Source organism: Aphanomyces invadans (assembly GCF_000520115.1).
Source record: "Aphanomyces invadans strain NJM9701 unplaced genomic scaffold supercont1.59, whole genome shotgun sequence".
Taxonomy (NCBI): domain Eukaryota; phylum Oomycota; class Saprolegniomycetes; order Saprolegniales; family Verrucalvaceae; genus Aphanomyces; species Aphanomyces invadans.
This window is the reverse complement of record NW_008580204.1, coordinates 260,678-286,372: the sequence shown is the minus strand read 5'-3', so window position 1 is coordinate 286,372 and position 25,695 is coordinate 260,678. Positions and strand designations below refer to the sequence as shown.

At 54.6% G+C, this 25,695-nt stretch overlaps 12 protein-coding genes across 32 annotated transcripts; 7 read left to right on the top strand and 5 right to left on the bottom strand.

Annotated features, from left to right (window-relative positions):
* Positions 1–19: 19 nt before the first annotated feature.
* Positions 20–1,147, bottom strand: H310_14010 (hypothetical protein). Its single transcript, XM_008881720.1, has one exon. The coding sequence runs from the start codon at positions 1,122–1,124 to the stop codon at positions 120–122; it is 1,005 nt and encodes a 334-aa protein (XP_008879942.1). The 5' UTR covers positions 1,125–1,147; the 3' UTR covers positions 20–119.
* A 451-nt stretch (positions 1,148–1,598) lies between these two features.
* Positions 1,599–3,243, bottom strand: H310_14009 (hypothetical protein). The gene is made up of 3 exons (XM_008881719.1): positions 2,694–3,243; positions 2,352–2,648; positions 1,599–2,306 (listed from the first exon to the last, which is right to left on the bottom strand). Exons 1-3 carry the CDS (start codon positions 3,192–3,194, stop codon positions 1,776–1,778), a joined length of 1,329 nt encoding a protein of 442 aa, XP_008879941.1. The 5' UTR covers positions 3,195–3,243; the 3' UTR covers positions 1,599–1,775.
* Positions 3,244–3,540: 297 nt separating this feature from the next.
* On the top strand, positions 3,541–4,918 carry H310_14008 (hypothetical protein). 3 transcript variants are annotated; one of them, XM_008881717.1, is made up of 7 exons: positions 3,541–3,859; positions 3,911–4,081; positions 4,137–4,274; positions 4,327–4,407; positions 4,455–4,592; positions 4,643–4,722; positions 4,765–4,918. In XM_008881717.1, the coding sequence occupies exons 1-7, from the start codon at positions 3,572–3,574 to the stop codon at positions 4,844–4,846; spliced, it is 978 nt and encodes a 325-aa protein (XP_008879939.1). In that variant the 5' UTR covers positions 3,541–3,571; the 3' UTR covers positions 4,847–4,918. The 3 variants fall into 3 exon arrangements, with proteins under 3 accessions (XP_008879939.1, XP_008879940.1, XP_008879938.1); XM_008881716.1 differs by having other exon boundaries at positions 3,543–4,081; positions 4,765–4,846; XM_008881718.1 differs by lacking the exons at positions 4,643–4,722; positions 4,765–4,918 and having other exon boundaries at positions 3,542–3,859; positions 4,455–4,620.
* A 42-nt stretch (positions 4,919–4,960) lies between these two features.
* On the bottom strand, positions 4,961–10,000 carry H310_14007 (hypothetical protein). The gene is made up of 3 exons (XM_008881715.1): positions 9,909–10,000; positions 9,512–9,829; positions 4,961–9,464 (listed from the first exon to the last, which is right to left on the bottom strand). Exons 1-3 carry the CDS (start codon positions 9,922–9,924, stop codon positions 5,059–5,061), a joined length of 4,740 nt encoding a protein of 1,579 aa, XP_008879937.1. The 5' UTR covers positions 9,925–10,000; the 3' UTR covers positions 4,961–5,058.
* A 215-nt stretch (positions 10,001–10,215) lies between these two features.
* H310_14006 (hypothetical protein) lies at positions 10,216–11,235 on the top strand. Of its 3 annotated transcripts, XM_008881712.1 has the most exons (3): positions 10,216–10,320; positions 10,368–10,871; positions 10,925–11,235. In XM_008881712.1, exons 1-3 carry the CDS (start codon positions 10,237–10,239, stop codon positions 11,162–11,164), a joined length of 828 nt encoding a protein of 275 aa, XP_008879934.1. In that variant the 5' UTR covers positions 10,216–10,236; the 3' UTR covers positions 11,165–11,235. The 3 variants fall into 3 exon arrangements, with proteins under 3 accessions (XP_008879934.1, XP_008879936.1, XP_008879935.1); XM_008881714.1 differs by having other exon boundaries at positions 10,368–11,235; XM_008881713.1 differs by lacking the exon at positions 10,216–10,320 and having other exon boundaries at positions 10,325–10,871.
* A 108-nt stretch (positions 11,236–11,343) lies between these two features.
* On the top strand, positions 11,344–13,028 carry H310_14005 (hypothetical protein). Its single transcript, XM_008881711.1, has one exon. The coding sequence runs from the start codon at positions 11,397–11,399 to the stop codon at positions 12,939–12,941; it is 1,545 nt and encodes a 514-aa protein (XP_008879933.1). The 5' UTR covers positions 11,344–11,396; the 3' UTR covers positions 12,942–13,028.
* Positions 13,029–13,636: 608 nt separating this feature from the next.
* Positions 13,637–14,985, top strand: H310_14004 (hypothetical protein). Of its 14 annotated transcripts, XM_008881710.1 has the most exons (4): positions 13,639–14,152; positions 14,225–14,404; positions 14,499–14,565; positions 14,608–14,944. In XM_008881710.1, exon 1 carries the CDS (start codon positions 13,700–13,702, stop codon positions 14,147–14,149), a length of 450 nt encoding a protein of 149 aa, XP_008879932.1. In that variant the 5' UTR covers positions 13,639–13,699; the 3' UTR covers positions 14,150–14,152; positions 14,225–14,404; positions 14,499–14,565; positions 14,608–14,944. The 14 variants fall into 14 exon arrangements, with proteins under 14 accessions (XP_008879923.1, XP_008879927.1, XP_008879926.1 ...); XM_008881701.1 differs by having other exon boundaries at positions 13,637–14,404; positions 14,530–14,565; XM_008881705.1 differs by having other exon boundaries at positions 13,637–14,404.
* An 81-nt stretch (positions 14,986–15,066) lies between these two features.
* On the top strand, positions 15,067–16,836 carry H310_14003 (hypothetical protein). The gene is made up of 5 exons (XM_008881696.1): positions 15,067–15,324; positions 15,378–15,984; positions 16,046–16,341; positions 16,389–16,529; positions 16,584–16,836. The coding sequence occupies exons 1-5, from the start codon at positions 15,103–15,105 to the stop codon at positions 16,806–16,808; spliced, it is 1,491 nt and encodes a 496-aa protein (XP_008879918.1). The 5' UTR covers positions 15,067–15,102; the 3' UTR covers positions 16,809–16,836.
* On the bottom strand, positions 16,483–18,341 carry H310_14002 (hypothetical protein). Of its 4 annotated transcripts, XM_008881693.1 has the most exons (8): positions 18,122–18,341; positions 17,890–18,051; positions 17,764–17,835; positions 17,459–17,717; positions 17,357–17,412; positions 16,979–17,314; positions 16,719–16,929; positions 16,483–16,667 (listed from the first exon to the last, which is right to left on the bottom strand). In XM_008881693.1, the coding sequence occupies exons 1-7, from the start codon at positions 18,304–18,306 to the stop codon at positions 16,860–16,862; spliced, it is 1,140 nt and encodes a 379-aa protein (XP_008879915.1). In that variant the 5' UTR covers positions 18,307–18,341; the 3' UTR covers positions 16,483–16,667; positions 16,719–16,859. The 4 variants fall into 4 exon arrangements, with proteins under 4 accessions (XP_008879915.1, XP_008879917.1, XP_008879914.1 ...); XM_008881695.1 differs by having other exon boundaries at positions 17,890–18,341; XM_008881692.1 differs by having other exon boundaries at positions 16,979–17,412.
* A 731-nt stretch (positions 18,342–19,072) lies between these two features.
* On the bottom strand, positions 19,073–22,261 carry H310_14000 (hypothetical protein). The gene has a single exon (XM_008881690.1). The coding sequence runs from the start codon at positions 22,240–22,242 to the stop codon at positions 20,401–20,403; it is 1,842 nt and encodes a 613-aa protein (XP_008879912.1). The 5' UTR covers positions 22,243–22,261; the 3' UTR covers positions 19,073–20,400.
* On the top strand, positions 19,103–19,888 carry H310_14001 (hypothetical protein; the record flags this gene model as incomplete). Its single annotated transcript, XM_008881691.1, has 1 exon — positions 19,103–19,888. One exon carries the CDS (start codon positions 19,103–19,105, stop codon positions 19,886–19,888), a length of 786 nt encoding a protein of 261 aa, XP_008879913.1.
* Positions 22,262–23,133: 872 nt separating the features above from the next.
* On the top strand, positions 23,134–25,622 carry H310_13999 (STE/STE11 protein kinase). Its single transcript, XM_008881689.1, has 5 exons — positions 23,134–23,497; positions 23,546–23,610; positions 23,662–23,856; positions 23,924–24,064; positions 24,110–25,622. Exons 1-5 carry the CDS (start codon positions 23,191–23,193, stop codon positions 25,481–25,483), a joined length of 2,082 nt encoding a protein of 693 aa, XP_008879911.1. The 5' UTR covers positions 23,134–23,190; the 3' UTR covers positions 25,484–25,622.
* Positions 25,623–25,695: the final 73 nt, after the last annotated feature.

Sequence of the window (25,695 nt, the reverse complement as noted above, 5' to 3'; positions counted from 1 at the left end):
AGGAAGATTGTCTAGGCAGGAGATGGCGGACAATGCATGGAAAGCGCCGTTTGAATTGCTCAAAGTCATTGCGTGTAGTGGTTCTACATGGTGGCGTGGAAGCCAGCGAGCCGATGGGGCTAGGCGACGGAAAACCGCAACTTGTTGGATAATGGACTAACCCGTCCTTCAGCGTCTCGCCGCGCTTGGTTGGCAGCGGCGGCGAACGCTTTGACGGCCGATTGCGCGGACAGGATGTCGTCGTTGAACGTACCATCTCTGCTTATACCGCTCGCTCGCCGCAGGAGGCTATGCCGATTGCATTCCATCTGAAACCAGCACTGCAACGATCCCGTCTTGGACCCATTCGCCGACTTTTTGTGAGCCGTCGTGTGCACAAGAGTCTTGGCGATCTCGCCTTCGCTCATTTGAATCGTCCAAGACATGGTCGTCCGGGTCGTGATGATCGGCCCACCGCCGTACAATTTGTGTAGTGTGCACCAGATCAGCTCGTGCACGATTCGGTATTTGCGGCCACGCGTGGCGTGCAGCTTGCCTTGGTAAAATGAAAGGAGGGTGTGATTTGAAATCGAGCCCGGGTGGGCGCCGTGTTGCATGCTGTAGTCGAACCATGCCTGGAGCCAGTCGGCACTCAAAATGTAGTAGTGTGTCGAGGCAGGCTGGAACATCTTGAGCTGCCGTCGCACGCGCATGACGCGGTCGAAGTCGTGTTCGCGGGAGGTTGCACGAAGCGCAACGCTTGGCGGCGTCACGGCCTGGTTGCTCTGGACTCGCGTGTCCCCGAGAGACTCGAGAGTTTGCAGCACTCCGCAACAAACACAACACGATCGCTCGAGCTGGTTGGACGAGTTGACAGCGATGCGGGCCGTGGAGCATGCGTTGCACACAAGACGACCGCATAGTCGGCAGTGGTGTTTGCGCTTCATAAAGTGAAATGTGTCGTGGCAAACGACACACATGGTACTCTCGGCGTTGTCCATCCACGTCACGTCCAAGAGCGGAATGTCCGCATCAAAGGACAGGTAAAAGATCTGTCGCGTCGGGGCGCGGCGAGCCATGAGAGACCATTGCGGCGGCATGACAACGCAACAACGCTGCTTGTCAGAATGCAAGCAGCCATGCATGTTGGTGGCCAAGATGTAGCTCCCTCATCTCGCCGGAATCTTGGGCTCGGTCACCCCGCGCCGCGATTGGTCCAATTATCCGGATATCGTCTTGGATTGGCCAAAACCGAAAACTTGGAGTGGCTTGTCCCACTGTCACAGTGAAACCGCCACCAACTCGGCTGACGGACGGGACGGCGACTCGCCTGGCTGGGCACGTTTCGCTAGATGAGCTGTATGAACGGCTGGGGCAATGGAGCGAGGGTCTGCCGATGTGAGTCACACGTTTTGGGACATGTAGACGGTTGGCTAACGCGCCATGGAGTCTGCCTCTCAACGTGTGTTCGTCTCTGCTGCTGCTATACAAGCTACTGCTACAATGAAGACAAAGGTCGATTCACGTTTCCTGTAGCGTTTCTGATACTCGGGCACATGCCATCGCGGTCCATCCAGATCAGGCGGGGGTTTGATGTACATGCGCCAACTGCGAAGGCCTTTTCGCACATTACATGGGCAACGCATGCCACATAAGTTCAAGCCACGAGGTACCTGTCCTTGTCATGCTAACGTTAGCTGTCACGAGGGACGGCAGCTGGCTCCAAGAATCTCAGCAAAACACAGAGGACTGTCGCGTTGGTGGTACTGGGTTCAATTTCGAACCGCCGTTGTGGACTACAGAGCACGGGAGCGGGCTGCATAATCGTTGGTCCAGAAGTCGCTTGTGTACGGCTTGGCAAAGTTGTCGGCGGCGTCGGGGGGGTGATACCAGTAGTTGAGGGCCAAGTGGCCGTTGTTGGTCGGCCCATTACACGACGTGACTTCATGAAACCACGACGCCGGCAAGTACAGCATTTCACCGACGTTGACATCGCAGAACGCGGCGTGGGCTTGTAGGAACCGTGGGAACTCTGCCTTGAGCTCGTCCTTGGGTCGGTTGGTTTGAATGCGGCTAAAGCTCACGGGGTCTTTGACCGTCTTGTCCACGACTCGGGCGGAATCGTTGTCGACGTCGGACGGCATTTCGTCGTTGCTGCTGTCGTCCTCTCCATCATCTCCATCGTCACCAAAGTCGTCCTCGTCGTCATCCTCAAACTCGACTTCCATTGTGGCTTCCATGGCTTGTTCCAGCCGCTCTTCCGCCATGGCAACGCGGGCGGCCGCCCCTGGGACCTTGTTGGCCAGATCTCGTTCGGCAGCCTCCAGCTACAAACTACGTGTCTAGTCTTGACAGCCTCGAGCTCATTTCACCTCTATTTCGGCCAGCCGTTGTTCCGAATACGCCGACGCCGCCTGGTCCGACTGCAGGTCTGCGCCGTACGCTGTCGTTTCCTCGCCTACGTAGTTGATGCGGCCGTTCGGGTGCACCTTAAGGAGAGTTCCCCGGGTATACATGGCCTCGACGTCACCAGGACTGTACAGACGGAACCGCTTCTTCCCACGGAGGAGAATGTACAGGTTGTCATGGTAATCGTGGTGAAGACCAGAAGTCGATCCGTCCGTGGACAGGCCCATCCAAATGTTGATGTTCTGGGGGATCAAGTTACCCTGCACACTTGTAAGACAAAGGTTTGACCAAATATAGCTACACACCATGAGCGCAGGCGTGATGGGAAAGTCACCAGACAAGGCTTGGACAAATGGCGCCATCAGCTGTGGCCGGTCGGTCTCGGGGTCTGCCTCCACGTCTTGCGTCGTGAGGTAGTGCAGAGGGTCTTGAGCTTCCAATAGACTGATGAATTTGGCAAACGTCATCGGGACCTCGTTGCCCTTCCCGTAAGATTCCGCGGTACTGGTGCGCTCTTCGACCATCACCTTTTGATTTCCTGCTTGACGTGTCAAATACTCGTTGGTCCATTTGGATGGCGCTGAGAAAGATGGATCTTGGATGAACCCCTTGACCAGCACAGGCCGGCGCGCCTTGACATACGTGTCGTAGAACACCTGAGGCGTCAGGTCTTTGACGTCCACGGAATCCAATGTGTAGTTGGCATGCGGGACTTCCCATCCAGAGTAAAGAATTTTGCTATCCCGCTTGAACTTCTTGACGGGAACTTTGACCGTGTCCTCAATGCTCTGTCGCTTCGATGGCATCGCGCTCGAGGTCAACCACGGGAGGTCGAGTTGTGTCCTTTTGCGTGCCTCTGTGCAATTCTGATGGTTCAAGCGGGTTAACCGGATACAGACATTTTAAATAATCGATTGCATTTACGGATAAAATGTTCATCAAAATGCTCACGTACACCAAACGTATAAATGAAGTACTAGTACAATACAGTATTTGCCCGATATGCATAAAAACAATGGCATCACCCTACAGAATCTGGAAATACCCTAAATTAGAATACGGAAATATTGGATATAATAGGTGCGAAATTAGCCAATGAAATTTATGTATTTTCAATTCCTTGCATGAATTGGGTAAAATAGTTTCTATCCTTGGAAATCTTGAGCCGCCAACTGTTGCAACGATGGCAGCACGTTGGCGCGACGAGCACGGCGGCGCCATTGAGTGCCTGGCCCATCTCCGCCAGATTGTGGCGAAGTCTAGTGTCACCAAGCACTGCCATGCGATCTCGAATCTGCGTGTGAATAAATGGGATTCCACGGTACTGGACTCGGAAATCCTCAGCCTCATGAAGTTCCCCGTCAAGAACATGTTTGCCTTCTGTCGACCAGGGTTGATGGAAAAGTTCCAGCCTGAGATCGATGCCTCGGTGCTCGCCATGCTGTTCATATTCTCCGTGGGAATGAAAAAGGTGCTCGATCCCATGGTTTTCACAACGTTGTACATACTGACACTTCAACAGCCCACACCCGGCATGGCACTACAGAACCTCACCTACGCCACATCGTGCTTGACCTGGAGAAAGACGCTTCCTCTCTTCCTATTTTCGGTTGTCATTCCATACGGCTGGAAGCGAATACATCACTTGCTCCTGAGCCAACGATGGAGGGAAGACCGCACGACAGAGGCCGAGGTAGGTTGTCAGTGTCCTCGATGCACCAATGCGAAGCGCACTCATGGATTCATAGGAAAAGTACCAGCGCTTCTTAACAGTCTTGCACCGCATCAGCACCATAGCTGCGGTGTGCCAACTGCTCAACCACGCCGCGTTTTTCAAGCACGGGCAGTACCGCACGTTGGCGGAGCGTGTCGTCGGTATGAAACTGGTACATCAGCATCCCAAACTCGTCGTTCTGATGTGTCGGTCAACATTTTTAGCAAAGAAACAAACGATCGCTTCAACCGCGCGCGATCACGTTCGAATACATGAACCGGCAGTTAGTGTGGGATGGATTGGTGGTACGTAAAGCCGATGTGGTGGAAGCCGTTGGTCATTTGGGTCGCAGGACTTTGGTATGTTTGTGCTGCCGCTGGTAAATTGGAGTCGTTTGTGGCGAGCTGTGAAGCGCGTTGGATACGTCACCGACAGCCAGGCTGGTGCCCGCGCGACGGGGTGTCCGATTTGCATGACAACCCAAGCAAAGGTGGTGTAGTTCTTCACTTGCGGCATCGACTTCTGCATGATGCTCCGTAGACGCCATACCGAACGTCGTGCGGCCATGTTTACTGCTACTTTTGTTTGCAGTCGTCGGTGGCGGGGAACCCAGAATTTGCGTACGTTGGTCCGGACGTGCTACTTACGTGACGTCGCCGTAGATGTGTCGCGTGTGGAGACGTGTTCGAGTCGTCGCATCGCGTGTTTGGCTCGCTGCCGCATGTACCCCTTGAAGCGACGTGACCATCGACCTGTTGGCGACATTACCGCATGAAATAACTACGAAATAGAGCTCAGCACCGCCTTGCGTTCGCCTCGCTTTTGTCACGTGGCATGCCTCGGGCGGCCAATTTTTCAGTCGCATATAAGCACCCACAGATGGATATATTTATGGGTTATCTTGCAAGTCGAGAAGCGAGGATGCTGTGATGTGAATGTCATGTACGTGTGGGGCTTCAATAACGACGGTCGTCGCGGGGGCGTCCTTGGTCATGGTTGTTGCGGTGTCTGTTTTGGTCATAGTACGATGACGACTGTGAGTTCGACGAATGCTGGTACTGATCTCGGCTGTACGTCGACGCGCCGCCACTGTAATGCGACGGAGGCTGCGCATTTCCATACGACGACGGCGCACCAGAAGCATACGACGAGTGAGTCGGTTTCTCGACGGCGGCGGCGGGGGGCTCTCGGCGTTTTGGGGGATTGGACGCTGACTTCTTGAAATACGCGATCGCTTTTGTAAGCGATGGGATTGGTTCTTTGCACGACAGCTCACCAAAGAATTGCAACCCATTCGGATTCACGATGAAGTGGAATGACCGGGGCGACGTCCGTGCCACGTACGTGATGGAAAAGCAGCCGGGGTATCTGTAATACAAGTGCAGGGCCCAAGGCACGCTCTGGGGGTTGGCTTCCTTCAGCTTGACGAGTCTGTCGCCAATGGCGCGGACGTCCCCTGTCATGTAGTTTTTGTGTTCGCGAATCTCTTCAATGTACGCGTTCATAGGGTCAATCAGGCGCGCAATCAGTTCGTCAATCGAGTCGTATGTTTCATTCTTGACGACGAGCTTCGCACCAAGGCGACCTTCCGTCGGTTTGTCGAGTTCGTGCACGTCAAAATGGCGGTAAACGTTTGAATCGATCTTCCATGTCAAACTCAAATGGTCTGACCCTTTGCTCGCCGGTCGGAGCATGACATCCCCCGGCAACATATCTTTCATCAACGTCATGCAGCCCTTCAACGACACGTTCTTGAAGACAGGGTGGGCTATTTGACGCTTCTTGCGCACGGGGCCGTTCACAGGCATGAGTTTGTTCCAGTCTTTTTCCTTCTCTGGGCTCGGCAGTTTGTTCACGAGCTTGTCATATCGCGCTTTGCTATCGTCGATGACGCGGTCCACCTCAGTCCACGATGGGATCGACCGGCGATTGAAGCACTCCTCGGTCATTGTCAATATCGACCGGTCGTCGCACGCAAGCGCGAGCACATAGCGGTCGCCGTCCGGTACAATGTCCATGATTTTGGCATTCACTTGCATGCCACGAGGAAATCCATGTTCGCGCAGGTACTTGTTACCATCACATGTCAAGAACGACGGCAAGTGTTCCTTCTTGAGCTGGGCGCGGATGCCGCTATGCAATTCGACAATTACGTTGTTCTCCCCCGCCGACTTGATCAATTTGCACGGTACGACCATCCCGACACGAAGAGTGTCGCGGGTTTCGCCGTTAAGGAGAAAGAACAAATCTTCCAGCATCGGGTCCTTGTACTTCTGCCGCGTGTCAAAGTACGGGTACCGCAACTCTTGCTTAATGCTTTCCAACGTGTGGAGCTTGAGCCCTTTCTGTTGCATTTCGAGTCGTTGAGCGTAAGCAGGCAAGTCGAGGTCTGCAAGGGAATCGGCGATTTCAGCATCGCCAAGACGCTTGTACGGTTCGGGATGATACCGCTCTGTGGCTGCCTTGATAGCCGTGGCCGACTGGAACATCGTGTCTTCGACGGCATACGAATACTGATCAGGGTCATACAAATCCATCGTTGTATTGTTGTTGGCGTCGCCACATATCTTGACGGCCATGTAATAGCTCTCGGGATGGATACGAGTGTCGTCGAGCGGGTTGAGTGCTGCGTCCTTCAATGCATCGCGCTCTCGAATTCGCAGCACACCTGCGCAATTGCGGTACACGATCTTGTCCGACAAAATGCGGTGCAAATCCTGGCGTTTCTCAATATGCCCGCTCAATCGCACCTTTTCAATGAGCGCCATCGCCTTGACAGGTCCGAGCCCCGCGACAAATTGCAGACCATACGATGAGTGGCTATGATTCGCACTGACGTTCACGTCGATCCCGACTTTATTCACCACTTGGATGAATACGCGTTCGTACGCGCGCACAAGCATTTCTTGGTTGACCATTTGCTGAAGGGGGTGGACCGTCAAATACAGCAGCTCTTTTCCGCGCCCTGGCTCTTCGAGAGGAACAAAGCCCCAAATCGCACATAGTTCCGACAACGGATTGCGGAGATACCGTGCCAAACCAATCGCGGCGCGGGTTCCTTCCATTTCCTCAGGGAATTCAACTTCGGCGCGCTTTGACTTAGCAAACATGCGAGCCACGTCATCCTTCACAAATGTCACGTGCAGGTACTCAGGATCGCTGAGAAGGTGGCGGCGAATCTTGTTGCGAACAACATCGACCAACTCACCAACGTCCATGCTCTTGTTTCCTCCGCTGGTGTTGAGAACCACCGCCGACAGCCTAGGGTGGTCTTCCAAGAACGACGTCAACGTCACCGTAAGTTTTGCTAGGCAATTCGGAGTCTTGCATCGCCCTTGAACCTTGTCGATAACGTCGCCGTTCTCATCCAACGCCACAACGTGAGCAATCGGTTCGTCGGTTGTTACGTCCACAAACACACCCATGATATGAGGTTCGGACAAGTCCTTGGCTTCAAATGGCCGGACCAGGAGACGTTCTTTCATCAGCCTACTGCAGCGCGCCAGCACTACGTCCTGTGCCGATGTGAGCAAGTCGGCCTTAATTTCTTCCAGGAGCATCGGCACCAATGAACTTCCAACTGCTTCGCGCACGATATCACGACGTTGCGATTGCCATTCTTCGCTAACATGTTTGGGGTCCAAGTACGCAGCTTCCAGTGGCTCAATCAAATGTTGGTGCTCAATTTGAAAGTGAATCGTCAGCACGCCTTCTTTCTCGCCTTTCAACAACTTGACGTACAAATCCGTGTCCATCATTTCCGCAACGGGCATCTCCTTGATGTACTGTAGCCCGTGGCATGTATGAAACTCGTCGACTTCTTCGACACCCTTCGGCGTTGCTTCAGTGAACACAACCGCATGGCGCTGACAGATTTCGCGCATTCGCGCGCGGACGTTGGGGTCCGACGCCAATTGGGTCGCGGCCACGTGCCGAGCACCTTTGAGCACGTCGTTTACCGACGGAAAATCAGCGCTCAAGTAAGGCATGCATGTTTCGGCTAGCACTGCTTGCGGAGTCGGTACTTGAACTTGGGAATCGGGGACAAGTCCGACCAGTGCGCCGCCCAAAATAGCAGAGTTAACCGTGAACTGAGACGCTAGGTCTTTCAAGCCCCCCTTGAGGCACAGCTGGTAGAGCGTGCGGCGACCTGGGCGCTTCTTCTCTTTGTTTGGCTTGTCATTCACTTCCAGCATCTGAAACGCTTGCGAAATATCGGCGAGGCCTTTATCTTGGGTCTGGCGAAGCACTTGCTGGTAACACGACCGCACAGTCGTGCTTTCGGTCGTGTCATTGGCCAATACGGCAGCTTCAACGTTCTTTTGCAATACCCTGCGTTTCCGGTCCAACTTGTCCCATTTCAAGTCCAAATCTTGGATCAAGTACAGTTCGTCGCCTTTCAGCCCAGCTGTCTTCCAGTACTCCTTGCAATAGCGTTGGACATAAGGCGGCTCAAGCTTATCCATGTGGTAAAACTTGAGCACGTGCTCGATGGCAGTGACGACGTTGCTTCGATGAAAGGTCAGGGGGGAGGCGTGTTTGTCTCTTTGCGCACGTTGGTCCATCTTGCGCAACACAGCATCGACCATCCACTCGGCTTCCTCCATGCGCTCTTCGGCGTCAGGAAAGTGCGTTCGTTGCTTGTATAATTGCTGTAATCGCTCGGGAATGTCTCGTTCTCGCACGGTCGAATCCGATGTGGTCATGTGGAATTCCTTCAGCACAGACGGCTCGTATTTGTCCAACAACAACGCTTTCTTGCCCTTCTCGGAGTCGAGGTCGCCGATGGAGGACGATGGCACGACACCGCCACCGCGAGTCGCTTCCAGGAAAGCTTCAGCATCCCCAAACAATTCCTCGGCTTCGTCCAATTGATCAAGCGAAGGGCCTTGTGGCAATGCACTTGCTGAACGGCGACTACTGGGGCGTTTTGCGCGGCGCCGACGCGGTCCTCCGGCCCCGTCGTCGTCGTCAGACACGATGAACTCATCTTCGCTGTTGTAGTCTTGTTCGTCCATGTACTGGTCCGAAGGACCATTGCCGCGACGTTTTCCGCGTCCTCCCCCGCCATCGTCGTCTTCGTCGTCTTCTGAGTCAGACCCAAACATATCGCGACTCAGCCCTTTGTCAAGCGTTTGCTTTCCTTTCGCAGATTTCTTTTTTCGCGGAGATGCAATGTCGTCGTCGAAATCGTCGTCATCTTCATCAGAGTACACCCGAGCAGGTTTCTTTCCCAGGTTTTCCTGGATCAAATCCAAGTCGTCGCGGTCCAACTCGTCGCGATCATCACGTCCATGCCGCAACCGCGATCTCTTCTTCGTTTCCTTTTTGTCTTTCTTCTTACGACGCCGACGGGGTTGTTCTACGATGGACAGATAATCAGGGATTATAGTTTTTTATGATCCATACCTTCTTCCTCTTCGTCGTCTTCGTCATCCCCGACGAGAAAGCCATCCTTCTCGTAAGTGTCGACATCTTCGTCAAGTTCTTCCTCGGAAGAATCAATGACTTTGTCGTCGTCGTCGTCGTCAGCGCTCTCCGAGGCTTCATCATCGACGAATTTGGATTTGGGACCACTTCCGTCATCTTCACTATCTTCGTCCACGACGCGACTGCTCTTCTTCGCCTTTTTCGACGACTTTCCATCCTTTGACGACTGCTTGCGCTTCTTGCTCGTGTTCTTCACTGTCTCTTCCTCCGAGTCAGAAATCGCGGGGGAGTTATCACCTACATAGCCCCACACCATTACACCCCGTCGAGATGCATCAACGATTGTCCACACGTATGTCCACGTCTCGCTCCATACCTTCAGAATCGGGCATACTTGCGCGGCGGATGAGCTGCCCTTTCTCCTTGCGCGTTCTGTGGTTCCCGCCGCTCAAATGCCGTTGGCAACGCAGGTATTTTTACCACGAAAGGCCAGGATCAGTTGCATTTTTTAAATTCATCTCGTGCAATATATTGAGAAAAATACGTCAAATCCATTGAAGTTTATTTGTATGAAATCCATCGCTTTGATCATGAGTTTAGGATTCATCCTTATTTGAAATCAGGAATTGTCCACGCGACCATCATTTACCGTGCCCAATGATGTTTCGAGTGTTGTGCGCCATATTTCAACGACGGTCGACTCGATGGAGAGAATTGCCACAACTTCGCACTCCCATGGAGGCTGCTACCAAGTACAAGAAGAGGCCTGGAAGGCAGAGCAAGTTGAGGTACGAAGCGTTCCAGTTGGGGCTTTAGTGCTCATGTACAACCATAGTTGCGTGACCGCCTCGATCGAACACACGATTTGGACATGGCCACGATCAAGTACATTGCAGGCGTGGACATTTCGTTCTTCCCTGGCACGGACGATGCGTGTGCAGCTCTAGTCATCCTTTCGTTCCCAGACCTCAAGGTTGTGTGTGAAGTGTCGTGCCACACGACCCTCACATTGCCGTACATCCCAACCTTTCTTGCGTTTCGCGAGATCCCAGCGCTCTTGCCTCTTTTTGATATGATTCCACGTGAGTTTTACCCCCAAGTGGTGCTCGTCGACGGCAATGGTGAGCTGCACCCTCGAGGTTTCGGAATTGCGTCACATCTGGGAGTCGTGACCCAATTGCCCACGATTGGCGTTGCCAAAACGTTCCTCAACGTTGATGGGTTGACAAAACGAAGTGTGCGCGCACTGGTGCAAGAGAAAAAGGCCCACACGCGTACTTCAGACGGCGGCGGTCCCCAATCTGTTGTGGCATTGAAGTTGCAAGGCCAGTCATCCAAGGTACACGCAGGATGAGCTCGTGATTCTCCTGGGAGTACGATCATCCGACGTAGGTCTGGGGAATGGCGATGTGCTCGGAAGGCACTGAAAACCCGATCTATGTATCAATTGGCAACATGATCTCGTTGTCCAAGGCGGTGGACGTTGTGTTGCAATGCTCGTTGTTTCGCGTGCCGGAACCAATTCGCCAGGCCGATCTACGTTCGCGAAGTATTGTTCGGACTTGGGAAAAGCACGGCGTCGACACGTCGCTCAAAGCATGCCGCGTCCATCGGCATAACGCCAACCCGTAGGCCATGCTCGGACCGCTTCCAACCTTCGTCCGTGCACTCTGCAAATAATAAATATATACAGGTTTCTCGAAACTTCTTCAATAAAGTTTCGAAATCCACGACGGAGTAAAACATTATCAATGTATTTGTATGAGATATGAATGTTGAATAAAAAATCATCTCGTGACCTAATCGGGACGTTCGACGCGTGCAAAAGACTGGCAGGAACGCAGTGCCAAATTGATCGACAAAGATGGACGCGGCCGGCAACACAGAAGCTTCCGCCGAGGAATGGAAGATCAAGGGCAATGAACTATACAAGAAGGGGGACTACAGAGGGGCTATTGACATGTACACGATGGCGATTGAGCTTTCCCCGACCTCTGCACCGTTCTATGCGAACCGCGCCGCTGGATACTTGATGCTCCACAAATACCAAGAAGCAATTGGTGATGCATCCCGAGCGATTGCAATGGAGCCGAGTTTTATCCGAGGGTACGAGCGAAAAGCAAAGGCTCAAGTCGCGTTGGGGGAATTGGAAGCTGCCGTCAAGACGTACCAGGCTGGGTTAATGAAGGATCCGAATAATGCGACGCTCATTAACGAGCGCCGTTCGGCTGAGATGGCCATGGATAAGATCAAGCGGGGTCGTGAGCACATCAAAGCAAGCAAGTTTCGCGAAGCCGTGTACTGTTTTGACAGCGTGCTTACTACCTGCACGAACTCGAATGAAGTGAAGAAGCTGCGCGCCGAGGCGCTCATTGGATGCGAACGGTACGACGAAGCGTTTGCTGTGTTGACACAGCTGATGCGGTCGGAATCGTCGTCGCCCGACATCCTCTACCTTCGTGCCCAGTGCCTGTACTTCCAAGGGGAGTTTACGAGCGCGATTCGCCACTTGCAGGAAGCGTTGCGTGCGGACCCCGACAACGCTCGGTTCGTCAAGGAAATCAAGCGCATTCGCGCACTCGACACACAAAAGGAAGCTGCGAACGACGCGTTTAAGGGAGGTCGGTACCAGGAAGCCGTTGAAGCGTACACAGCATGTTTATCCATCGACCCTGCCAACAAATCGTACAATGCCAAGCTGCATTGCAACCGCGCGGCGGCGCTGGCGAAGCTTGACAAGAATGACGAAGCGATTCGGGATTGCGACAAGGCAATCTACTACGACAGCTCGTACGTGAAGGCTTACCTGCGAAAGGCACAGTGTCTGAAGGACTTGGGCGGGAAGGACAACTTAGAGCAAGCACTGCGCGAGTACGAGACCGCGTCCAAGCTCGTCGGCGAAGACCAGCAGCGCCAGTATGCTCAGTACATTCGGGAAACCAAGCTCTTGATCAAGAAGGCGAAGCGAAAGGACTATTACAAGATCCTTGATATTGGGCAGCACGCAAGCGATGCCGATATCAAAAAGGCGTACCGCAAGTCGGCGCTCAAATTTCATCCTGATCGACACGCCAACAAGACGGACGAGGAGAAGAAGCAGGCCGAAATCGACTTCAAGGACGTTGGTGAAGCATATGCGGTGCTATCGGACCCACAGAAGAAGCAACGATACGACTCGGGCGTGGACTTAGAAGATCTGGACAACGACATGGGCGGCATGGGTGGCATGGGCGGTATGGGAGGCATGGACCCGAACGACATCATGCGCATGTTCGGCATGGGCGGCGGCGGTGGCTTCGGTGGCTTTAGCGGTTTTGGCGGAGCTGGCGGCTTTGGTGGGCGTGGTGGCGGCGGCGGCTTTGGGGGTCGAAGTGGACACAGCCATGGAGGGTCGAGCTACCGGTTTTAGAGCTAGATGCTAGTGATTTCTGTACCATGTGTGACGATGCCACTGCGATTAATGAAAAACGTTCCAACTTTGGTTTCGCGCCTCCAACGGAGTTCTGTGCACCGTGCATTTCACTCTTTTCTTGTACCCATCGACAGAGGAGCGTATTGATGTAGAAAGGGCTGCATCCGGTCAATTGCGCGGCGGACGCGTGGAAATTGGCGGCGCGCCCCCGAGAAACGCGCGCGAGTTTCTCGAATCTCCAACATGATGCATGATATGGGTGGGGCCAAGGTGAGATTTCCGTCATAGAACATTCCGTGCAATATTATTATAAACTTCAATTTGTTTTATTATATTCTATAGTGAATGGACGTCATAAAATTCGTAGTGCAATTTTGAGTAAATATGCTGCAAATAGTTGAACTGTTGCAGAATGTCACGGGATAAATCCACAAAAAGTTGAATGGATGTCATAAAATTGTACTAGTAGGTTGGTGCAATACTTTTAACCTGCATATAATTGAACTCGTGCTGAATGTCGCGGGATAAAGGTTACGTTCTTTTATAAAACCTTGGGAACTGTGGAAGCTTAAATCATTTGATTCGTCAAAGAGGGGAGGTTAAAGCAGAATGATTGGCTAAAAGGTTTTTCCTGTCACTGACTGAATGGGACAAACCACCTCCGCCACAGATCTTGAAGATTGTTGTGTTACGGCATTAATTAGCCAGTGCTCAATTGACTGCCGCCTGCCTACCCACTGCCCCGCCCGTCCGCCATGAAGTGCTGCAAGCCATCGATCTCGGACAAGAAGGTCAACCAGGTTCTTCTCTGTGTCTTTGCTATCCTCAATTCCATTGCTGCCGTCTGGCTCCTTGTCACGGATCAATACAGCATCAGCGAATCGGGTGTCGCGCGTGCGACGATCTCGAAGATTGTTTTACATTTGTACCACATCATGCTGTCGTACGCGCTGTTTGCGGCGACTGCGTTCGGCTCCCAACAACCCCTCGAATGGTTTGGCTTGATTGGCAACTTCGTTGGCAGCGGCTTCTACCTCTTCTTCCTTGGCTTCCTTACCTTGATGCTCGACAACACGTTTGGTCTAGTTGTCGCTATCGTCACAACCGTGTATGGGTTTGCCGTGATTGTATACGGCGTTGTCACCAAGAAGCCCGCGCTCCCTGAAGGCGGGACCTCCTACCGTCACCTCCGCGACGTCGCCTAAACTGTATAAGCATTTTCTATGTTCTTTCCATTGTCCTATTTCGTGGCAACTGAACAGAATGCTGCGATTATGTAGCTGGGAAGAAAAAGCTCCCGCTAAATTGCGCCAACGAGCAGTCGCCTTCAACTACCTTCTCACGTAGGGGGCCGACAGAAGGAATGGCAAGAGGGAGGCAGGACTCTAAACCCGATGCGGGCTGGCGACCACATCTTCGACTCTATTTACCGAATGGCGTTCACTACGCCTTGCTGCCAGGTACGTTGGTTGCACAATCCTTGAATGGAATTATGTATTCGTCACTGCGTGTCTCTGCTTTGGAACTGACCGCAACCCGATGCAACATGTCCAGCTAGATTTCGTGACGAGGGATTTGTTCTCAGGTGGAAGTCAGGTGCTCTCGCCAAGCGATGCGCAAGGTACGAGGAAGAAACCTGGCCATCGGTATGAGTGATGACCAGAGCTGCCACACCGAGATCCAAAGCAGCTCTCGCCTTCGTGGTCCGTGCAACCAACATGCCTGCGGGGGGAATGACACGATTGCTGCAGCAAGAGGATTCGATGGCCATAGACTCGATGAGGACAATTCATCTTGCATTCCTTACCTCAAGAGCTCTCCAGAAGGTAGAACGCCTCGAAAGGGGTCGAATAGCAGCACCTTGAGCCACAACACTATAGTAAACTGCACCAACGTACGTATGTAGCAAGATTCCAGCGGCCTGCCACGCCCTTCTTTCCCTCGCCATGCCACAAAATCGGTGCCAACGATAAAAGTTGCCACGTTGCTTTGGCGTTGAGCCACGTGGTCACTGTTTAATTTGTTTCTTTTTGAAGAAAAAGTAGATACAAAATCTATGTAATTTTTTGTCTATTCTCAACAGGGCAGAAAATTGGTTAATTTTCGTGGCTTTTCATCCACCCTTCCACCCCCAACATACTGTTGATCGCGCATTGTGATGTTTCCGTCGAAAATGATGCTCGTGCTTTGTCTGGCGGGCCTGAGCCTACTGGCAATGTGTGCACAAGCCGACAACCACGCCGTGACGCTTGTGTCTACTCCAGTTGCGGACGATGGTAGTCACGCAAGTCCCTCTGGCAATGCAGATATCGTGAAGACTGCGATTTTTGAGCCATCCCACGAATGGAAAGAAGTCCAGCCCCATGAACATATTCCTGGCGTACGTTCCATGGTTGCATGAGCAGAATGGAATACCTGATCGTGTATTTGTAGGGGTTGCATGTCCGCATCAACCTGCAGACCGGCAAGAAAGAAGCCAAGTACCTCGACAACGACGACGCTACGGCGGACGTAGCAGCAGTGCCACGCCGTCATAAGCACGTCATTTCGTCTACAGATATCTACCACTCCGACCCGACCGTTTCCTTGGAAGATAATGGACATGCACACACCGACGAGAATGGCGCTGTCGTTGACTCGAGTGGCAACGTGATCGGGGAATCCCTCTACAACGTTTTGGCTCAACTACCCGAACCTCCGCAGCTTGACGGCATGAACATCCACGAAGCGTATGGCAAGCTGACAAAGGAAGAATTCTCGGCGTTTATTGCAAAGCTATGGAAAGCGCGCCAAGAGGAGCTCAAAGATGCGTCCGCCCAAGTTCGCGACGAAGTCAAGCACATGCAGGATCTCATCGACACGCTCGTTACGCCCAAGACTGGCGACTTCGACGTGCATGAGGCTAATGTCGTGGACGCGCTGCAGAAATTAGAGTGGGAGGTGCAGGACTTGGACAAGGCCAAGGACTTCTACACCCTCGGCGGCCTCGAAGCCACAGTGAAGCACTTGAACGCGTCAAGTTTCAAAGTTCGCACCATGGGTAATCCGACCCATCTTGGCATGTCATGCCACGACAACATTTGACGGAGGATGGATTGTAGCGGCGTGGGTTGTTGGGAGCGCCGTCAAGCACTACAAGCAGGCGCAGGAATGGGCGCTACAAGCGGGAGCAATGCCACTCTTGCTGCAGTCGCTCGCGATTGACCCCAACAAATCCACTGACGACGGCGACATGCGGTCGGTGGTGCTCGCCATGCAAAAGAAGATGTTGTATGCGTTGTCGGCGCTGACGGAAGCAAACGAGAAAGCCCAGCTTTTATTCTTGAACAACAACGGGGTCGGGTTGGTGGCCAAGATCATCGGCGCGCCAGACCGACCCGTCGGGCTCCAACATAAGGTACCTGACGACATCTCCTTGCCCAGGCACTGACGTGTTTGATGTAGGCCCTCCAGCTTGCGCTGCATTACCTCTTGGAGTGTGAGGCCGCTGGTAACGACAAAACGTCACATCCTTTGCACGCCCTGCACGAGGCGCTTCGTTCAAGCACCTTTTGCGACGCCACCAAGTCGTTTTTGCAAACTCGAGTAAACGAGCTTGCCTTCTTGTGAACGTTCTAGACTAACATGGGAATGTTGTAGAAGCTGAACGTTCGCCAGCAAGTCGACGCTATCGACTTAATTGCACTCCAACTGCCCGACTGCGCCTCGGTGTACGACCCGGTCCTACGCCCAACCATCCACTTGATGAACGCCACGTGGTTTGACGACCCTGACCTGGACAACGACTTCAAGGCAGAGAGCATGCGCAAGTTGTCATTGCTGTTGCGCGCGCTGCAGTTGGCGACGCCACGCGACGAGCTTTAACGAAATCAAATAAATATGTATTGTTTGCGAGGTTGCGTCCGACACAACATATTAGACTTTGGGCACGAATTCCCACACTTCGCAGTTGACGACGTCAAATTCGCTGCGCTTGGTGAGGCACCTAGTGGTTCGTCAAAGGCCTTGCGCGTGGATCCGACCTGCCAACGAACCTGTTCCCGAAGGTTAAGCTTGGGGCGCTCGTGCCGCGAGACAAGTCGGCGTTCAGCCCAAAGGTAAACCCGCCGCCGCCCCCCATGGCCAGCATGGTCTCGTTGCTGCACATGTTCATATTGTTCTTGCCTGTCCACCCGAACTGCTCAAACTTGGGGTAGCACGTGAACACAAAGCACTCGCCCGTCCCGTAGAACGACGTAGACACCGCCCACGGCGACGACGCAAATGCGCCAAAGATATCGCCGTCCCCGGTTTCTACTACGAGCAGCGTTGCCCGTCGATGGTACAGTTTGCGATAGAGCGTGTCCAAACTCGCGCCATGTTGCGCCAGACTATACATGCAAGGTAATTGATGGGTACAAATGCAGGCACACCTGTACGCTAGGGACCAGTCATAGCCGCGGTATTGCGGCGGCAAGCATGCTTCAAGCTAGAACGCAGTCAGGATGGTTGCATGCGATCCACCGACGAAGTACCTTTGGGACGAGGAATTTGCCGACCGATGGGTCCGGAAGGATGTCCATCGAGGTCGCGTTGAGCAGAATCGGGATCGACGCAACGTCGGCAAGCGCGTTCGTTGCTTCGACGTCGGTTTCTGGCGTCGTGGCAGAGGACGAGACGGACTTTATTGCCACATTCAACTGTTGGTTGCTGTTGGACTTCGAGTTGTCACTGGGGACGACAGCAGGCGCAGTGGACAGATCGTCTTGCTGGTTACTTGAAGGTTGGCACGACCTATTTCTAAGCATCATGGATGATGTCAAGGTGAGCCAATGCGTACAACGAAAAAGGGACGGGCGATGCTGGGTTTTCACCAAAGCTACCACCGCTTCGAGCTTGGCTGAGGCTATAACTAAAGAACCATTCGGAAGGTGTAAAGAGGCTGATGCACTTGCTCGCAACATACCGTCGATTTACCGAGGAATTCGTCCCTGTACCGTCCACCACGGCTGGTGTGGGTACGCTGTTACTTCGGCTTTTGACTCGAACCACGAGTTCTTGCCCTTTGTAGATGTTGCAGCCGAACAAATGGTTCAACTGGCGCAGGTCATACTCACGGATACCATGTCTATTGACCCATACGCCAACATGACGAGGAACGCATGGATTTTTCTTGACGACGGTCCAGGACGACTTACCGCAGTGCAATTCCTGCAATTGTATCACCATCTTTCACGACGTACTTGAACTGCGGGCCTTGTGTGGTAGATTCAACGATACTGCCCAGTGCGGCTGGCGGTGGCAAACTTGCACTGCGTTGGCTCGTGCATAGCGCCGGCGGCGTCCAGTCGACGTCGTCGTGACTCTGCTGCTTGTTTTGCATGCTTTGATGCTCTGCGAAAGTGCTGTGCAGCTTTCTGAAACTTTTAACCAATCAAAGAACTCTATTTCCTTCAACGAAGCAACAGTGTGGTCCATAGCCAATCAAATTGCATATTCTCCGTGGTAAGAGTAAAATCCACCAATCAAATTGCTATGGTATATTTATGTGCTCAGTCAACCTCCGGATTGGTCACGGCGGCACGCGCCGTGGGGAAATTCCTCTCGTGGAGACATTCGAGAACATCGATCGAACTGTCGCGCTGGGATATTTCGAGCGCCTCCTCGAACGGCCCCTTGGAAGTTGTGTCTAAACATGCAAATCGTCACAACTAACGGCCCCTCTCGCAGTGTGCAGGCATAGCGTACTGTACCGAAGACACCCCTTAAACCTTGTCAGGGCAAAGCCAGTGCATTGTTTTTGCCAACCTCTTGCCCATTGGAAAATTGCTCCAAAATGAAGTAAAATTCGACAATTCGACTCCACTGGCACGATGTCGTCGCAATTGTTTACCATTCAAGTACATGGAATGGCAATGGAATGGCAGGTCAAGGTGGCAAGCTTGAACGCCCTTCGTTCATACCTTTCCATCGTCCTCGAGGATTTGGTATAATATGCTGCAGGTAGACGTACTTATAAAAGGATAGAGGTATGTTTGGTACTTGTGTGTGGCTGGCAGGTGAAGGGGGAAACTTGTATGAATGCATAATGACCGGAATTATTAACTTTGACAGTACATCCGATATGAACGGCCAGGGCAGGTGGCATTTGGCGTTTGGTTGAAGAAGGCAGGCGAGGGATGAGCAGGTACAACGACTACGGCGGCGGCGGAGGAGGGTACAGAGGAGACAACAGGGGCCGCATGGGCGGAGGGTTCCGTGATCGACGAGGCGATGCCACCGGTGGTGGTGCCGAGCACTTGGCTCGCATCCACGGCACAGAAGAAGATCGGGTGAATTGCCCCTTCTACTTTAAGATTGGCGCGTGCCGGCACGGTGACCGTTGCTCCCGCTCCCACAACAAACCTGTGTTCTCCCAGACCCTCTTGGTTAAGCACATGTACCAGAACCCGCTGTCGACAGTGATTGCGGCAAACGGCGACCCGAACCAGCTTGACCAAAAGACCGTCGACGAAGACTTTGAGGACTTTTTCGAAGAAGTGTTTGAAGAGCTGTGCAAATTCGGCAAGCTTGAGGAGCTGAACGTGTGCGACAACCTCGGCGACCACTTAGTGGGAAACGTGTACGCGAAATTTGAAGATGAAGAGTGTGCTGCCGCTGCGCATACGGCGCTATACGGTCGGTTCTACGGCGGCCGCCCCATCATGTGCGAGTACTCCCCCGTTACCGACTTTCGGGAGGCAAGGTGTCGCCAGTTCGACGAAGGCACGTGCAACCGTGGCGGGTACTGCAACTTTATGCACATCAAGATGGTGTCGCGCGCAATGATGATTGAGCTGGAGCGGCACTACAACACATACGGTGACGACGAAAAGAAGGGAGGCGGCGATCGAAGCAAAAGCCGGTCGAGGTCCCGATCTCGTTCGCGGACTCGTGGCCGATCCCGACGGAGCAGATCGAGATAAGCTGTGGGCACGACACGGGCGAGTGCAGCAATACGAATTGGACGGCGGCGACGACAATTAAACAGGATCAATGTGTTAAATCTTTCGCAGCCACGGCAAGGTATACGGGATTGTCAGTGCCAAAGGACAGGAAACAGGTGCAGGAAACAGGTGCAGGGCATGAGGGCAGGGACAGGTTGAGATGGAGCCATTGCCAAGCTGCACAGCCATCCAACTGATCCTGCCCCATTGCCGTTGGAGGCCATGCTGTCGTCGAAGCCTCTCCCCGCTGCACGTTCCTTGTGGGGAGCTTCCACCAGCACCAGGTTGTCCAAGGCCCGTCGCCACTGGAGCAAGACTGCATTGTCCTGGCTCCATGCCAACTCTTCGAAGTGACTGAAGCGATGGCCGCCGTTCCAGGGCCAAGGATACCCCCGCGACAGCATGGCGCATGTCTGTCGTCGCCTTTCGCCATTGAACAGTGTTGTTCGTCTAGTTAATCCTACCAACTCGACACATCTAGAATCGCGCATCTACGCAACCAGCTTGGCGACATTGTCGTTGCTGAGCTCGTCCGTATCAAAGTATTTGTAGTCGCTGTCGCCAAACTTCAGAATCTTCATCGACCCCGAGGCTTCGTCGAGGATCGTGACGAACGTGGCGGCGCCGTTCGTTGGCCGCGTCGTCCACGTGTCGTGGCCGGGCGATGGGTTCGCATTCAAAAAGTAGTTGTGCGTGGCAATGGTGTTGGTCCCGGCGTAGATGGCTTCGGCAACGTCGAGTTCGCCGCATCCACCGGGGTCGGCACGGCCGCGGCAGTTGCATCCATACTGGTTCGATCGAAGCACTTGAGCGTTCAAGATCCAAATCGCGGGGATCCCGCCCGCGCCAAATCGGACCTTGGTGACAAAGATCTTGCTCCCGCCCCACCCGTGGAGCCCGTACGTCGGAGGAAAGTACCCCAGGCATGAGTCTGCCGTGCACCGCGATGCTTGCATGATGTTGACCTCCGCCCCCGTCGCAACGCCAGGTCCCCCGTACACGTCGGACGGGTTGGACGCGTCTCGGAGCCATCCGCCAAACTGGACCGGGTTCGGCGAGAACCCGACGCCGTCTGCTGCCGCGTACCCCTGCGGCGATCCGCCGTTGAACTTGTCCGGGTTGGAGTTGGTCATGAACGCCAGGTTGTTCGACACACCGCTGGCGGCGCTGTACTTGGACGACCGGACCCACTTGGCCCCCGTCGACTGGAACACGCTGATGTCGTAAATGTCCATGGGCCCGCGGAAACTCATGCTCACTTCTTCATGATACGGCGCGATCGTGCCTTGGCTGTACACCGACCGCTTCTGGCACCCCTGCAAGCTCGTCACCATGTCGTACGTCCCAGCCTTCCACGACTTGGGGTATGCGAACTGCGCCTGGACGTTTTGCATCGGAGGCGGGGGCTTGGTGTAAGGAGGCGGCGACGGAGACGTGCGGCCGCGAACAGTCACAGCATACGCGCCGTTCGACGACGACGACGCGCCTTTGGCATTCTTGAGCCAGCACGTGCCTTGGTACCACACGGCGACGACGCAATTCGGGTTGGCAACGCAGTCCGCACAGCAGTCGCCCGCGTTTGCGCGGGACGTGGACGCGATGTCGTTTCCAAAGTAGTCTGTGTTGGCTTCTATCGGCGTGCACTGGGACCCGACGGACCCGGCCTTGGCCCCTGCCAACGTCGACCGGCCACCCTTTTGGCTCTTGAGGTAGCACGTCCCACCGTACCAGACAAATACGGAGCACTGCGAATTCGCCGCGCAGTCGTCGCAGCACTGGTCGGCAGAAGCTCGCGTGGTCGATGCGACGTCGTTGCCCCAGTAGTCTGTGTTGTCCTCTATGGCCCCACATTGTCCAGAGGTCGTGCGCGAGCTGGCACGGGCTCCCGTGGATGCCACCCGCGGCCCCTTTTGGCTCTTGAGCCAGCACGTCCCTCCTTGATACGCCGACCAGACAAACACGGAGCACTTCGGGTTGGCCGTGCAGTCGTCGCAGCACAACGACGCATCAGCACGTTTCGTCGACGCCACGTCAAAACCCGAGTAATCGGTGTTTTCTTCGATCGCCGAGCACGAGCTCGCTTTGTAGCCAGCCGTGGCGCCCGCTTTGTACGACCGGGCCGCGAGTTTGTTCTTTAGCCAGCACACGCCGTTTGCCCAGACGTAGCCGACGCAGTCGGCCCGCGCACTGCAGTCCGCACAGCAGTCGCCCGCGTTTGCGCGGGCGACGGACCCAATGTCATTGCCAAAGTAGTCGGTGTCCGCGTCTTGGGCACACCCATGCGTGGGCGTTGAAAGCACCGCGAGCGCGAGGGTTGCGGCCAGGATCCGCATGTGTGTCGACAGCGTCAAGAATTGAAATGCCAGCCGCCCCTGTCCCTCCACTCAGGTGATAGCTGAAAATAGATGCGTCGGCGGAGATGCCAGATGGCTGTTACATGCCACTCGAGCGGTCGGCAAGAGCCTTGCCTTGGCGTGCTACTACCGACGGAGATTGCGTTTGTGTGCACTTCGTTTCTCGCCCCCTTCTTCTTCGCGCTGACGCTGAGGGCGGTCGTGCCGCGTCGGCCACCCCTGCCGTCGACTCGTTGTGGCGGGTATTACGCCCATGCCCCGAGTTTACATGACGCCGACGGCGGCCAATGGTCGGCGAGGCGAATTCGTCGACCATACGGTACATCGCCTGCGCAACAGATATACGGGAGGGAGGGAGTACGGGGGCGAGGCGCAGCGCACGACAGCGCTGCCTTGGGCAACGCAAGGTCCCCGACAGCTCTCTTCTCCGACAGGTCTCGGCCTCTGACGTGCGCTGACGGCGTCTAATCCCCCCGTAACACGGACCTGCGTGTGGATGGCACTTCTGACAACGGAGAGCATGTACTACAATGCAAACGCGGCGCGTCTGCTGTGGACAGCGGATCGCCACGATCGCGTGGGGTTGCCCAACTCGATCGATGGATGGTGTCCTGGCCAGCGCATAGGCGCACCCGCTCGCGCACCCGAGTGTGAAACGACGAGGATATCATCACGACAATGGATGGCATTCGGGACTTCTGGCGAGGTATAGACGACCAAGGATGGGGATTGTGGTTGGAGGGGGGGCATTGGCCGGGGTTCTGGCCCCTCGATGATTCCATGGGGTCAGCCCAAGGCGATAGAACCAGGCCAGAACGCGAGGCGTCGTCGAATCGATGTCGATGGTTCGGAGCTGACGTTTCGAAACTAAATTTACCCATCGGATGAAGAGGGACGCGTGTGGCTTCCGATTGAATGGCACCGTGAATGGGAGGTGGCGCGAGTAAACCAGCATCGCTAGCGCTGGAGCAAGACACGTCGACGGCAGCACTGACCGTCGTTACGCCCCTTCCATCCACGAGCCCCAAGGCAGCGTCGTCGCCGAAATACCAAGCGCGCCGCCATTCGCAACGGCCAACGAATCCGAGTTTCCCAACAATTCCCCCCATGGAAGAGCAGGTCGAGTTCTCGTCGATGAAAGGGCTCCACGATCGAGGGGGCGTGGCAGTCCACGATGAAAACGAAAGGGGCTCCGAAGCGGATATATCCCGGGAAGACACGGACTCTGTCCACGGTGCGCTTGTCAATGGACTGGCAACTGGCAATGTAACCACGTTTCTAGACGCGGGGTCGCCGCCGTTTGTGTGGAAGAAGGGGGAGCTGCTCGGCTCGGGCAGCTTTGGCTCGGTATGTCCAGCGTCGACAGGGCGCAGTCGACCATTTCACGTGAGGAAGTAGGTGTACCTGGCGCGTAACGAGACGACGGGCGACTTGATGGCGGTCAAGGAAATCTCCTATGCGGAAGAAACGACGGACGAGATCGCAGCCATTCAACAAGAAGTCGCGGTGCTGCGAAGTCTAAACCACCCACACATCGTCACGTACATTGGGAGCGAGTTTCATGCGGCGACGAGCACGCTGTACATCTTTACGGTGGGGCCGATTGCCCCCCATGGCCGTGGGCTGCGCCTGACCACCGCTCTCCTTTTGGACATGGTAGGAGTGGGTGCCGGGGGGCAGCTTGGAAGATAACACCAAGACGTTTGGATGCTCGGAATCGGTGGCGCAAAACTACATGTCCCAAGTGCTCTTAGGCGTGCAGTACCTCCATTCCCGCCACGTCATCCACTACGACATCAAGGTGCGGCTCGGCCGACCGTTCGTTATCATGGCACTGTCTGCGTAGCCATCGAACATTCTGATCGACCAACACGGGGCAGTCAAGCTCGCCGACTTCGGGGCGTCGCGGCTCTTGAGCGCGAGCTCTATCGCCAAGTCCAAATCGATGCGAGGAACGCCATACTACATGGCGCCCGAAGTGATCAAGCAACAAGCGCACGATACCAAGGCAGACATTTGGAGTCTCGGGTGCACCTTGCTCAAGATGCTGACGGGAGTCCCCCTGTGGAAAGACCTCAAGTTCCAAACCCAAGTGGCGCTGTTTTACCACATTGCCAACCTGACGAGTCCCCCGCCGCTTCCACCGTGTCTGACCGACTTGTCCAAGTCGTTTGTCCTGGCGTGTTTGCAAATTCCACCGGACGACCGATGGAGTGCGGACCAACTTCTCCGCCATCCATTCATCCGGCAGCGCCACGTCGCCCCGCCTTCCCGTCGATCGTCTACCCACACCACCCATGCCCGCGCCAGCACGGCAGCACCGTCCACCACCACCAGTTCCTCAAACTATGCACAGCACCACCGCAAGACTCTCACGTTGGACTTTGATGCACCAGACGATGACATCGATGATGGCAGTGACGTGAAAGAGGCAGGACATGCGAATGGACCGAAACATGACAATATACCACCACGAGTGTGCAAGACAGCTTTCGCACATCCAGACAACCAATCGACGCCCCTGCAGCTGCCGCATGCAGCCCGAGTCCACCACGGGCCTGGAACTGGCCCAGTGCAGACCAAATCCCCGAGACCACCAGCCAGTGACGTCGGGAAGGTCGCACAGGACTGCTTGCCGCGCGCTGCCAAACACTCTGCAGCAACTACGTCGCGAAGCACGAGTGATGAGAAGTTGGACAACCACCATCAACGCCATGGAAAGCATCCAACTCCTCCCAAGACTTCCCGCGGCGATAGCTCGGAGAAATTGCCGAGCTTGACGCCACCAAAGATGAAACTCTCGGATCCTCACGTACCAACCATCGCGATGAACAAACAGGCAGCGCCATCTGAAAACGGAGCAGACGGTCGAGGCGGAGATCGCCGGCGGCCATCTCTGCCTACGGAGTCTCTTGACTGTGATCTGACCATTCCTGAAGCAATGCCGATACTTGGCCCATCCAATTCTCCCGACAAGATAACAAGACCCAATGATCCCCGCATGTCGAGGCCTTCGGAGAACAGCGCGGCAGACGTGGGGTCTATTGAGTGTCGCGTTTCGAAGAACGCCTTTGACGACACGCCGATTCTCACAGACGCTGCGAAGCGAGAGAGAGACTTCGCGGTGGAACGTGAAGAGCAGAAGCGGCGCATGAAGGAGCAGCGAGAGCGAGAGTGGCGGGAAGAGCAAGAGGCATACAAGCGATCTCTTCAGCGATGACGCACTCGGCGACCATCCCGACGACTGCCGGCCCAACTGGGCAAATCTTCATCGATGACGACCATGTGGAACATGACATGTCAAAATTATTATCATTCGCATCTCTATGAAACCAAGTTTTGCACCATTTGAATAAAATTATGTGCATTTTCGCTCGTCGTCATCGAATCTGCAGCGAATATATACTTGATGAATGTATACTTGCGAAGTCA